The sequence below is a fragment of the Talpa occidentalis genome, unplaced genomic scaffold (genome assembly GCF_014898055.3).
Source record: "Talpa occidentalis isolate TD23 unplaced genomic scaffold, MPIMG_talOcc4v2.1 talOcc4.13, whole genome shotgun sequence".
NCBI lineage: Eukaryota > Metazoa > Chordata > Mammalia > Eulipotyphla > Talpidae > Talpa > Talpa occidentalis.
Window position 1 is genome coordinate 23,783,804 of NW_023601322.1, and position 14,627 is coordinate 23,798,430.

The 14,627-nt window shown below is 36.5% G+C and overlaps 1 protein-coding gene and 1 long non-coding RNA gene across 7 annotated transcripts in view; one reads left to right on the forward strand and one right to left on the reverse strand.

Annotated features, from left to right (window-relative positions):
- RIT2 (Ras like without CAAX 2) overlaps positions 1 to 9,955 on the forward strand; it is a 460,431-nt gene extending 450,476 nt beyond the window's left edge. For all 6 annotated transcript variants that reach the window (XM_054694077.1, XM_054694078.1, XM_054694079.1 and 3 more), the window contains one exon: positions 9,475 to 9,955. In XM_054694077.1, the coding sequence (XP_054550052.1) occupies positions 9,475 to 9,702 (228 nt within the window). In that variant the 3' untranslated portion in view covers positions 9,703 to 9,955. The remainder of the gene's footprint in view (positions 1 to 9,474) is intronic.
- LOC129145589 (uncharacterized) overlaps positions 1 to 14,627 on the reverse strand; it is a 203,073-nt gene that overhangs the window by 22,985 nt on the left and 165,461 nt on the right. The window lies entirely within an intron of this gene.

Here is a 14,627-nt window from a genome sequence, read left to right on the forward strand (position 1 = left end):
GACAAGAATCACTAATAGGGGGTTAGATACCTTTTATTAATGCTGCCATTGTTAACTACAACCATGGTAAGTGGTGACCTGAACAGTCCTTTTTAGTTTTCTATTCTGTTAAGTGACAACTAACAGTCCTCTTTCTGATAAGGACCGTTATGTTCCTATAGCCAAGGTTCAGGGAGTCCTACAATCATTGAGTGCCTTCTCAGAACCAGTCAGTATTCTGAGGACTGGGTACAGCAGTGAACCCTACCGTTACAAAGCTTACACTATACTGCTGAAGATAGAAAACAAATATATAAACAAGTTAGTAAGATGATTTCAGAGAGTAATTACAAGCCCCAAAAGATATAAGGCAGAGTAGTGAGATACCATTACTGGCAATGTGCAGTATAGCTCAGTATCTCAGTGGAGGTGATACTTAATGTGGGACATGAATGATATAAAGAAAACTGTCAGGAAAGTACCGGGGGGAGCACATTCCAGGCAGAGGAAACTACCTGTATCAACATCTGTAGGCAGAACGATTGTACTGGGCATGTGTGGGGCTGTATGACCAGGTGTACTGAGGCTTGGGGAAGTGGACAGAGGTAAGATCACACAGAGTTTGGAAGTCATGATGAGAAGTAGAAAAAAGTAAAGCAAGGCCAAAGTATGATCAAAGGAGTTGAAAATCTCTAATATTTTCAGATACTGAATAAAGTAACATTTATTGGTATAGATAATATGCCAGTAACTATGTAATTACTTTTCATGTAATAAAAGATCATTGAATCCTGTCAACACTTCTATGAGGTAGGATTTTAAACATGGGGAGTTGCTTAGCATTTTTGTGCTTCAATTTCACTAAAAGTCCAAGACTAACCAATAGTATAACTAGAATTTGGATGTTAATAGTCTGATTTCAGAAATCATACTCTTATTCATTGCAGTTGGTTTTTTCAAGAGCCTTGCTCTTGACAAAAGTTCACAGTGTGGACCAGATAAACTTGGACGTGATGCCTCCTGGCCCTGCAATCAGTCTGATGGACTCATTATAATGGACTCTGTGGTAACCAGTGACTATGTATGAGATGTTTTTGCCATCATCAGAATCAAATACTTAATGAGCATCATCACAGTGATGATTAAAACAAACACAATGTAGTTTCTGTTCCAATACCTTGCAGTGTGCTGGTTGAGATAGAGCAACTAAATTGTAAGGCCCATAGTGTCTCTCACAGATGCAAACAAGCAGAGACCACTGACATCACCATAGACAGGGTGGGCAGTAGAAATTTGAATAGACCTTGAAGTGTTGTGGGGAAGAAAAATGAAAAATTACTACATGGGGAAAAGAGCAAAATGGAAGTATTTGTGCAGAGAAGCTGTGGGTTCTAAGGCTTACAAGGTGTTCCATGTGGGAAATGCAGTCCCAGAACACTGGTAAGCCAACTGGATTAATTTCTCCACTCTCACCCTTTCCTGCTCCCTACCCTGTTCCCAGTCTACAAAGGAAAATTTCAGGGATCAGTTGTGGTGGGAGGGTGAGCCAGAATCTGTGTTCTTGAGGCCAAGGTGTGGAATGCTTTTCCTCTCCCACCGCGGAGGTGGGAAGAGAAACTTGTACTCCTTGCCCAAGATAAGGGAAGGAGGCTCCAAAATAAGTGATTCTAAAAGTTTGAGGGAATTGCCAAGAAAAAAACAAATTTTTTAGTGGAACCTCTAGTTAGGGAGAACACTTCTTACTCACCTAGAAAAGAGGAATTGGAGAAAGATAGCAGGACAGAGGGAGCACAATGGGATGGTGAGCACTACAGCCCAGTTGTTGGTCTTTCAAGAGTGAGTTTCCTATGTATGAGTGTGGGGCAATTTGTTTTGGTTTTCTTTGTAAGGAGTTTGAGATGACATCTATACCCTTACCTTTAAATGAAAATTACTTCTAAAAGAAAACTAACTTGCAGATTAAATAAGTAAATCAATCAGGTTAAATACATCTAAAACACTTTAATTAGAGCTGGCGAGAAACAAGGCAACTCCTATTGTTAAAAATAATCAAAACCAATTATATGACTAAATGAAAAATTAAAAACAAATTAATCTAAATTTGGGCAACTTCTCCCTCTAGTCAAGAAATGAGATGTTCTGGTTTCAAATTTCCCAGGAAACTGATTCCCGGTAAACTTATATAGGCTATATAATGAAAATTTATAACTCCATGGGTAAGAATGAAGTGAAATACAGACAGGGAGACATTAAAAAAATATAAAACAAATCCCAAAGAATTTTTTCTATATACTAAATGATTTAATAGTGCCCAGTAGGCTTAACCATAAAGATAATTTGCTTGCAAAGCTTCTGGAAGGGCCAGACCCATCTTTCTGCCAATCTCTCCTCACTCAAGGTTAGCAATTACAGCAGAACAGTATCCTTTTGTGCTACTAAGAATTACAGAGCTACCAGACAACCACCATTACCTGAATACCTTTACAATAATTTATTTTTGCCAAGCTCAGTAAAAGATAAAAGATATAAAGATCACTGAAGCTCCTGAAGTCAGCAGATTGTGGGGACTAGAACTCTAATTGGACGGCATGCTTTCCACGAGCAGCTGGCCCTGGGCTAGAATGGGCTCTGCTTGCCATTGGGCCCCAGTAGTCTCATCAGCCCCCCATGCAGCTGCGGCTGTGCTGTAATGCCTCCTCTGGCAGATGGAAAATGGCATTTCAGGGAGTACCTGGCATATTACACAGTGATCTTCCTCGGTGAAAAAGGTCACATATATTAAAAAGATGGCTCCCCTGGGTTATAGGAATTTTCTATTACTTGTGTGAAACAATTTTCTTTATTCCATTTTTTCTGCTGATGCTTTCTAAGACCTCCAGGTGGCACTTTCAATCACAAACCCCCGCCTTTGCAATGGAGGGGTACATAGTAATAGTATGATATTTGCTTTAATTGTTCCTCTCCACTCCACCAAAATCATCTTTTAAAATATTTATTTTTTCCTAAGTTCCAATGTTTATTTAAAATTTTCTTTAATATAAATGTAAAATTTATATCTGAGCATCCTATGCTATTTGTCTGCCATCTATGCTGTAACACCTCACATCAGTATAATTAACTACATTTAAGACAGACAATCACTAGCAAAGGGAACTGGAAAGTCCTGAATATTTATGGAATGAGAGTAGAACTTGATGACTGTTTTATTTAATTGTGTGACCTCAAATGTATGCTTAACTTCTCTAGACCTGATAATCCTAAATTTGAAAGAGTTTTTAAAAATTAAAATCCTTCCAACACTGTGTTGCTTCTTGGCAGTTACTATATGATGTGAATGAATATTTATGATTTAAAATATATATACTTTTACTTGAGATTTGGATAGACAAGTTGTAGTATGTGTTAGTTACCCTGGTTTTCAGCTCTGATATAGAAGCTGTTACTTTTTGTCATTTTACTTTGGTTATGAACCATTCAGAGGAAAATTAGTGAAGTCAAAATTATTCCCAGTGATACTGTTCAAATATGTATGACATTTAAACTGACCATAATTACTGAGCATAAGGCCCAGAATCTGAAAAAGTTAATAAGTTAATGTTTGTTGAACTTAATTTTTTCTTACATGTTTACACTCAAGTTCTTCCATTGAATTTATAACATATAAATTCCAAAGCAAAAGGTAGGACAAATTTATGGTTTGTGATCTATGAAATTTATTAAAGTGTCGGAATTTATTTTTAAAGTATGCTTTCACTTTAATATTTTTCATAAACAATAGAAAAAATAGGTCACTGATCTAATGAGGTTTTTTTAAGGAAATGTAAAAAATAAAATATTTTACTAAGCTTAATTGCCATTTAGATTTCATTATCGTAGATGTGAAAATTTGAGTTATTCAATTAAATAAAATGAAATTCATATTCTGATAATGAATCTAAAAATATATGCATTTATGTTTCATGCTATGATATAGAGGATTCGTGGCTCCTGCATTACTTATCAAAATGGTGACTAGTTAAATGAACTTCAACCTGCTACGAGTACTAAAATATGCATTAATGCCATCTATTAAAGGTACTGTTTGCTGCATAAGATTCCAATAACAATCTTTATATGTAAAATCATTTTTTGATTTCAGTTTAATGTCTCCAATTTGTGAAGCTTACATATTTCTCACTAGGAAACATTTCACAAATATATGTGTGTTTTAGAGAGAGTGTAAATTTTTAAATGTGTAAAAAATTGCTCATTTAGTTAAAGACAATACCATCTCTATTCTTCCCAAAGAATAATCACCTTTCTGCACTGGTAGAAATGATATCCATGCATCAAAAAAATAAAAAAATGATAATGTCAGGGTACTATTGAATGCACCTTCATTTCTCCACTTTTTGGATTGTCACCCCAATAATATATCAAGCTCCACATATAGAGATGTCAACCTTGATTCTGGTTGCTCTATTCCTTTATATTGGTATGTTTCGCCCTAACTAATACCCTACTACCTGAACTCCTGTAGCTTTACCAGAGTTTTAATAGGGAGAGTCCAATAACATGCTTATTGTATTTTTCCCTGCCTCCTTCTTACTAGGATTCAAATATTTTCCGGTTTTTGCCTTATTCTTCTGTATCACTTTAGTATATTTTATCACATAATATGATTCAAAGGTTTCAGAATTTGAATGTTATTTATTGTATCAAATTATGCTTTAATTTGGAATGATTTTTAATCTGATGATATTGAACCTGCCAATTAAAAATATAATACAAGTCTATAATCTGTTACCTGACTTCAGAAATCTAAATAATATGAAAAAATCTTTTTCTCAACATTTGCAAAATGTGACCAGATTAAATTTTGTGATAACTCATGATCAGATTTGATCCGAAGCTAGAGACTTCACAAATCCTTTTTACTGCAGATGTTGAAATACTTGACTAAAGAGATGCTTCTATATTTGAGGATAATGTAGTCAGTCATCTAAATCAAAGTGCATTTGTTTAAAACAGATCTCTTTTATACTGTTGCTGGGAAAATAGACTGGTCTATCCCTTATGGAAAGTATAGGTTTCTGAAGAGTAAAAATTGGGGGCCTCCCCGGTGGTGCAGTGGTTGAGCGCTGGGTTGCGAAGCTGCCCGCAGCCTCTGCAGCACCGGTTTGATCCCCGGCTGCTCCCCAGCCACCAGAGTAGGGTCCCACATGGCACGCAGACCTCTCCTGCCGCCTGCTGCTCCCCTCAGCAGTGTACTTTGGTCCTTCTGCCTGCTCTGCTCCCCGCTCTGGTGAATTCTCTCCTGACTGTACCCAGTGCTTGCATAAATAAATAAATAAATAAATCATAAAAAAAAAAAAAACTTCAAAAAAAAAGTAAAAATTGAATCTACCATATGGCCAAACAATTCTGCTCCTAGATACCTACCGAAAGAACAATAATACTAAATGGAAGGGAAATTGCACTCCTATATTCACAACAGAAATATATGCAATAGCCAAACTATAGAAATAACCTAAGTATCCCATAAAAGAGAAATGGATCAAGAAGATGTGGTATATATGCACAATGGCATATTACTTAGTAATACTACTTAGCAATCAATCAGAAAAGACAAATTCATGTCACATGCAGCAAGCTGAAGGGATTATGGGTGGAGCTAGAAGGGATTATGCCACATGAAGTCAGAAGGAGAAAGACAGTTACCAGATGATGTCACTTATATGTGGAAAAGACAGAAAGGAGACAAGGGGTCAGATGACCAAACTCAAAAATTGTGTATGTGTATGTGTGTTAAAAATGAGAAAAACCCCAATTAATGTTATATACAGAAAGAACAAATTATAAGCATAGAATTAGATAAATTATTACAAGAGGAACTCATTTGAACAACCCTCTAGATTAAGAAAGGTAACTTAAACCACCCAAATGACACTCTTATGTCACCTCCCTAAGGATATATTATATTGATTTCTAATACTAAAGAATGGTTTATTATGGTTAAACCTTCTAAAAAAGTAATGATGTACCATATTAACACAACAATGGGAGGATATGAATGTAATCTACCTGGCATAACTATCTTTGTGGAGGTCAAATTCACTACATATGTGTTGTTTTTAGGATTTTTGCTGTTACTGGTAATGTTATGAACATTTTTGTGTATGTGTGTATGTTAGCCACTCACTGAAGAGGTTTCTGGTTATAGAGACTCAATAATGGAAAGTTTTAAATTACCATGCCTGAGAAATGGAACAATCCAGATTTCCTATTTCTTCTTACATAAGTTTGGTAAATTTTGTTTTGGTAGGAATCTGTCTTTCATCAAACTTTGTCAGTATTATTAACAAAAACATAATATTACCTATTTTTTTAATGTTTTAATGATCCTGATATTGTTCATGCCTTCCTGGGCTCTATCAATTTAATGTCTTTCCAAAAAAATCTCAGATTGGACTTAATCATCTCTATTGATTGTTTTCTATTTTGCTCACTTCTTTCAGTTATTTTCTTATTTCTACTTTAAGTTTAATTTGTTGGGTTTTTGAGGATTGCTTTTTGCATTTGCAACTTTATACTTGTTTCTACTTTTCTAAAGTAAGTGATGCTGTAAAGATTGTTGTAAAGCAAGCTTTAGATACCCTACAAGTTGTGATATGTGGTGGTTTCATTATCATTCATTTCAATTAGTCTCTAGTTATCATGTAATATCTTTTTGACCTATTAACTATAATTAGGAGTATTTTTCCAAACTATTTTAGAATTTCCTTTTTTTAATAATTTTTAGCTTCCATTTCTGTGGTAATAGGCTGTGATTTTTATTCTTTGTAATTATTTGAAAGCTATTTTATAGTTTAGCATATAGTCAGTTTCTACAAATCCACCAGGTTCACTTGAGGATATGGTTTGTTTAGTTGTTGGGAACAGTATCTTAATTCATGTAAATTAGGTCAATTTTATTGGGTTTTTTTTGAACCTCCTATATATAGCCTTATTAGTGACTTTTTGTGTTTTTTTTTTTAATTGCTGAAGGTGATACATTTAAATGCCTCACTATAATTTTGCATTTTATTTATTTACCTTCTTAAAAACTGAGGCAATGTTTTTGAGTATTTTCTTCCTGATAGGCTGGCATTTTTAATATCTCATTTTAAGACTAGGTATTTTTTAACTTATTTTCTACTTTGGCTACTATTATGTTAGTATACCAGCTTTTTTTTATATTAATTTCTATTCATATTTTATTCTTTATATCCTCCATGTAAGCTATTTCAAAAACAAGTGATTATTTTAAATTCTGATCTGATCATTTTTACCTATGATTTTTAATTGGGAAGAGTCCTATGTTTACATTCAGTGATGTTGATAGATTGGATTATTTCTTTAGAATGCTGTTTTTAATCCCTCTCTTTGCCATCCTTCTCTGTGAACTGAGTATACATCCTGCTTTACTGACTTAAGATTTCTCTCTTTTTTGACCAATGAGATGTGGGCCAAACTGCCTCTCTCTCCTGCCCACCTGCTAGGTTATGGGAACATTTCCCAGATAAGAGGTGCTCTTTCAGCCTGAATCCCAGAATAAAAAGACAACAGGAATAAACCAAAACACAACCAATGGCCTAGAACTGAATTACTACCATCTACCCTCCAGCTGCTAATGGGCAGTACAAGCCAAAGATTTTTGAAGCTGTTTTATATACAAGTAGCCTAATGAAAGTAAATTAATGTGGAAAATGGTACAGAAGTGTGGTGTTTCTACATAAAAAAAATTAGGTATCATTGGTTTCTGGCTAGGTAAGATTGTTGTCTGAAAAATAAGAGTCAGCACATTCAATGTCAAAACGTATGGTAAGATTTGTGCCTGTGACTACTTGGTAATAAGACCAGCTTCTTAAACTTACACTGGTAAGACAAAATGTTAATAACTTGGTTGCTTTTATCTGCATTTCTTGAGTTAGTATACTAAGGATGTAAACTCAAAAAAAGGGATTGCTGTGGTTGGTATCAGGATGGCATGGGTAATTCCTTTTGAATCATCCCTTGAATTTACAATTAATCAGATATCCATAACTGAACAAATACACCTTTGCACAGTGCAGGAGCACACCAGAGTCAAATCCAGTCATCTGTGCACCTGAAAAATGTGGGATGGTAGGAATAAAAGCAAAAGGAGAGAATTCAGATACCTTATGATTAACAGGGTTAATACATGAGACTAGAAAGTACCTGTTTTTGGAATCAGATAGATCTGTTTATATCCCAGCTCAACCACTTAATAGCAGTAGGTATAGTGTATCTGTTCAGATAGTTTATGCTCTGGTTACAAATCTCTAAATATCAGCTTAAAGAGTAAACTAGCTTTCTTTGTTATATTAGAGCCAACATGGATTAACTGAGAACGCTATTCACTGTAGTTCTAGTCACTCAAGATTCCAGACTGGTGGAGTTTCTAGTTCACTGCACACATCCATTTAGCAGAAAAATGTGAATATATAAAAAAATAAATTTTATATATGTATGCATACACACATATGAGTAATTTACAGAAAATAAATACAGGCAAAAAGAGCAAACAACTTAGAGAGTAACGACAGCCTTACTGCTGTTTTCTTAGAGCCAGTGAGAATAATCTGATCCTTTACTGTGAGTGCTAAATTTTGAGCAGACTTATTGAACTCAGCTACAGAGACATATAATCCACTCTTTAAATATTTGCGTATCACTTATGCTTACATCTTAATACTTACTAAAACCCAGGTGATTCTATTAATAATTTTGTTTAATTCCTCTAATGGTGATCTACGCACAAGGCACATGGTAGACAACAAAGGGATAATAGAGGATGCACAGGCCCTGCCTGAGTCTATAATCCCTAGAGGACCACCCCAGTAACACAAGCTATGCATGGTTCAGGGCACAAAACACTTAGGGTTTTAAGAATGCTTGCAAGTGCTCTGCTAGAGAAATCTTACTTATCATAATAGTGGTGTTTTGATTTTCGTTTGCTTTTAAAAGTTTCACAGCAACTTAATTCTACTTGATTTTAGTGAAAGCTATAGGCTGTAACTAGTAAATATATACACGGATTTAACACATGCCCAGCATGTTCCATGTACACTTGATCAGTGATCACATTTAACCCTAATATCACCAGCCTCGGAGGTGGGAGGTATTATGCTTTCATAATAGTAATGGTTCAAAAGGCCAAGCTATTTAGAGACTGAAATCTAGCAGCTTTTTATTTAAAACCAGACTTTTCACCACTATGCTTTCTTACTTAATTTCTGGCCTGGAAATTTGATTTCCAGTTCCATTTTTAATCATTAATTTCTATCTCAAATTATGAGTTGTCATTTGTCATTCAAGTTCAAAACTGTAAAAGTCTCTCCTGAAAACAAAATCTCACATCTTACTTTTTATTCATGGAGCCAAGGTCCACAGCCCTGGTAGAAAATATACTTTTGGATCTAAGAGTCTTTCCCTTTCTATATTTTCTCACAGGTCTCTACAGAAGAAGGCTTGAGCCTGGCCCGAGAATACAACTGTGCTTTCTTTGAGACTTCTGCAGCCCTCAGATTCTGCATTGATGATGCCTTTCACGGTTTAGTGAGGGAAATCCGCAAGAAAGAGTCCATGCTATCTTCGATGGAAAAGAAACTGAAGAGAAAAGACAGCCTGTGGAAGAAGTTAAAAGGCTCATTGAAGAAGAAGAGAGAAAACATGACATGATACCCTTGCTGCTTAATCCCTTCCTCTCTCTGAGGTTTATCAGTTGGACAATTCCAGATGTTGTATTCTGTTTCAATAGTCTGCCTCTCGCTTTCTTTAAATACCTGCCTATAGGTAAAAATGTGTGTACCTGTACCTCTTGGGATGGCTTTGTTTTGCCCTTAACAGTTGGATGGATTTTGTCAATCAGCTGGATATGCTGTTTAGTTTTTACAATATATTACTAAATAAAATTGACATTCCAATTGCCTCATTTCCCTTTAAAGAGTCTAGCTTCATTTGGTATGCTGTCTGGTTATATAGGAAATATTCAAAATTGCAGACAGAATGATAAAAGGCTCAGGGGATCTGCCTTTGCCTGATAAGCTTGGGTTGTTTGCATTTCAGGAATCTCAGTAAATAATAAAGCAGCCTAGGAAACAATTCAGAGCAGGAGTCTGCAGCCTGGTCTTTCCTTAAATGTAGAAGACATGGTGCTTTTCTTGAATAATCCAGGGATGAATCTTAAAGGAATCATTAATAATAGGCACTGGTTGTGGGTCACTGGAAGAACTGAAAGGAAATATCCCCTTATTTACAGTGCTCTGCCTAGTTAGATTTTGGCAAAATTATCACAGCACAGTTAATAGGCTGTGACTTCAAAGGGCTGTTTGTAGCAGGAAGAGCAGCTACTGTGAATGGGTTGGTTCACATACTTATAAAAGGACACCCTGCTGCTCTCAGGAAGGAGTCCTCAGGACTGCTTCACCTGAGTTAGGGACTTCTGCAGTGAAAGTGACTTGATTACTCCAAATACCCTCTATTCTGCCAATATATCGCCAAAAATCCTTTGTTCTCTTACCAGAACCATGGAGCACCACTAGGTAGAGGGTGAGATTTTTTTCTTGTTTATTTTACAGTGGAACATGCTAAAATGAAAATATCCATTCATTCTTTTACTCCATTGTGTGCACTGGTTCATTGGAATTCAAACTCAGAAAGCATACTACCAGAAAGAAGAGTTCTCAATGTTCAATAGACAAAGTGTTAAAAGGAAAGCCATAGATAGCTAAGCATGAGATGGAATCCATCAAACCCATCTTTGTAGGTTGGAGGCACTATTTATCATAAATTAAAGGAAAGGAAGGATGAGGGCATAGTTGTCATTCAACATGCAAGCACTTATTTTATTCACAATGCCCCTGGCACGCACTAATCTCTGAGAATGCAGAAATGAATCAAGGTAGTTTAACATCTCTCTGGAAGTCTCACTTGGGTGAATAACAGTGGGATTATAAATTCTCAGATAAGAAGACACATTTTTACAAAGTAACATGCATACAATTGGATGGAATTTAGAAATTATCACTTTTCAACTGTTGAACACTAAAATTTCAACCTTTTTAGAATATTGTACTTGTGAGTTCTAGTACTGCTAGGGGCCAGGGCATTTCTTAAACCCACAGACTTCACTGTCCTTGCTGCAGGCATGGAATCAAGGCACTCAGTGTGCACTTCCTGTTTGTTATTAACAGCTGTCACTCTGTCCCTTTCAATTTTCATCTTCTATGAAGTAGGGCACACACAGATCCTCTTTGGCCTCTAAAATCTATACTATGTCTTTATATTTTAAGACATTCAGAATTAGGAACAGAAATCAAAAAAAGAAAAAGTTGATATAAAGACAGAAAAACGATTCTTAACAGTTTAGAACTTGTCTTTGCTTCTTCTTTCTCTTAGCTATGAATGTTTAATGCTCTGCTTTTATCATGTAAAAATGGGTTAGTGCATATTCTTTGATCTGAACCTTCTTTGCCACCTGCAATCCCTGATACCCAAAACCCTCTCAAGTCTAGAAAGACTCTGAATACTCATTCCACCCAATTTTTGTTTGTTAGAAGATGAAATCTAGGAAACATAGTATAGCCATCTAGTTTCAGATGATGAACCTGCATCTTTGAAAACCTAATGACTGTAGTGTCTACAACAATAGTATGAACATGCTTATCCCATCATCAGGGAAATGCAAATCAAAACCACATCACACCTGTTGAGAATGGAGCCTATCAAAAGACCATAAGCAACAAGTATTATCAGGGGTACAGAGAAAAAGGAACCCTCACACACGATAGGATTGTCTTGCTCCTTTGGAAAACAGTATGGAGGGTTCTCAAGACATTAAATATAAATCTACCATATGGTCCACCAGTTCCTCTTTCTAGGTAGGTATCTGCCAAAACATTAATTTGAAGGGATATCTGTGTTCCTGTGTACATTAAAGCACTATTTACTATAACCAAGCTGTGAAAACAAACCAACTGCTTAATGGTAGATGAGTGGATAAAGAAAATATGGTGTATACACACAAAGGAATGCTACTTAGCTATGAAAACAAAATATCAAATCTTGCCATTTGCTATAGCAAGGATACAACTGGAAGGGATTATGGTAAGCAACATAAGGCAGGAGGAGAAAGATAAATACCATGATTTTGCACACATCTGGAATAAAAAAAAAAAAACAACAACAAAGGAACATACAAAAGCAAACTAAAGGAAACCCTTGAAATCTTAAAGTAGAAGGGAGACTACCAGGGCCTCCCTGGTGGTGCAAGGGGTTAAGTCTCAAAACTATCAAGCTATTGCCAGCCACTGCTACACAAGTTCACTCCCTGACCAGGGGGTTACCAACATGGCTTAGCAGATGTCTCCTGTCTTGCCCGCTGCTCCTCTCAGTAGTATATTTCAGTCAGTCTGCCTGTTCTGCTCCCCACTATTTCTGGTGAATCCTCTCACCCCCCTACCCCTGGCCTACATCCCAGCCTTTATATGCAAAAATAAATACATCTTAAAAACAATAGAGACTACCAGAAGGGACAGATAGGAAATTAAACATTCATGAATTATGGCAGAAGATTATTGATGTATTGGTTGTCGGCATGGTGTGAAAATATACATTTGTATGAACCTACACCCCTAAAAAAATACAGTGTTGGGCCTCCCTGTTGGCGCAAGGGATTAAGCACAGCACTATAAAGCTATCCGTGGCCTCTGCAGCATGAGTTTGATCCCCAGCCAGAGAGATACCACATGGCGCAGCAGATGGTATCTCTCACCCGCTGCTCCCCTCAGCAGGGTTTTCAATCTGCCTGTCTTGCTCTCCACTCTGTCTCTGGTGAATCCTTTCACCCTCCTGTACCTCTGTCCTGTACCCCAGTTCTCATATATATAAATCTTTTAAAAAAATACAGTGGTGTAAATACCCCTAAAAAATATGTTACCTCAATTAATATAAAAAATAATACAGGATAAAAACGTCAGTGACTTCAAAAACAGTAACTTGCAAGCATAAAGCTATCAGAATGAAGGCTTACTATAAATACTAAGTATTTCCCTAAATGTGAAAAACTTGGTCACTAATACCAGTGTTCTCAGATTTTGTTTTTGTTGCTTGTAAGCCACCTCCCACAGTTAGTCAATATGAAGAGCATTAGGAAGAGTATCCCGGGCCTCCCTGGTGGCGCAGCGGTTGAGCGCTGGGTTGCGAAGCTGCCCGCGGCCTCCGCGGCGCTGGTTCGATCCCCGGCTGCTCCCCAGCCACCAGAGGAGGGTCCCACATGGCGCGCAGACCTCTCCTGCCGCCCGCTGCTCCCCTCAGCAGTGTACTTCAGTCCTTCTGCCTGCTCTGCTCCCCGCCCTGGCTCTGGTGAATTCTCTCACCCTCCCGCTCTTCTGACTGTACCCAGTGCATGTATAAACGAAACAAACAAACAAATTAATAAATAAAAAACATGCCTCTATTAAAAAAAAAAAAAAAAGGAAGAGTATCCCGATACATGACCCACTTTCTTTGTTTCTTTTTCTTCCCTAAGCCATTTGCTGGAAGGGGAGTATGCTATAGGCTTTTCCTTTCTCTAAGTAATCTTTCAAAAAAATACTGATCTTTGAAATAAATAAGAATTTGATAGTCAAAGATGAGAAATAACTTTGTTGTTGTAGGGGTTTCTGTTGAAGCAACCCCCCCCAAAAAAAAAGCAGCAAACCACTGCTTCACAAGAGAGATAGTATCTTTGTTGAGATGGTGCATCTATCTATGTGGCCCTGGGTTAAGAAAATTTTCACTGTAGGAGAATATATCCAAAAATATTTCAAAACAAAATTAATGATCCCTGTTACACATGTAACATTTAAGGCTAAGTCTCCTGACCATTCTTATAGAAATTGAAGTTGCAATTCTTTTGATTTAGGTCTTTATATGATACCACAGGATGCCCTAAATTCTCTACATCCATTTGTACTTGAATCCTTTTTGGCCTGAGGGTCTCTCATTAGATTATATTGGAGATTAAATGGCAAAAGTCCAGTTAATTTTTCAGGCCACTCATCCACTATTAAAAATGTAAATGTAAGAAAGTAGAAATTTTAGCCATGTCAAGAGTGTTAACAATGTTGTCAAATGATCTTTAAAAACAGAGCAGAAGAGCCTCTGGTGACAAGGCCAAAAGTCATGTGAATTCTTTGGGTAAAAAGAGGACCCAGACCAGCATCATTTTGGGGGAAAACAGGTCTCAGTAGCCTACTGAAAATTTTGGACCTTAGTATAGAACAAAGAATATAGTTATCATGGGGTAAAAGGATTGCTGAGGGGAACAAAGAGATACAAGTGTTCTTACCTGACTACCAAGCAAAATACACATGGATATACTATATCCTATTTCCTTTATCCTTTGACTTTAAGGGGAAAAAAGCTCCTTGATATATTTCTGTCCTGTGAAAATCTGGTGCAAAGTTTTAATGGCAATGTCACTCTGATTTGCATGCCATTCACTTTGAAAAAATGCAGTAGTAACCACATTGTATATTAAAAAAATTTTAAATAATAAATGAATGAACAAAATAACAATACTTCAAGCAACCATGTAACTCATGATGCCCTGGTTCTCTCAT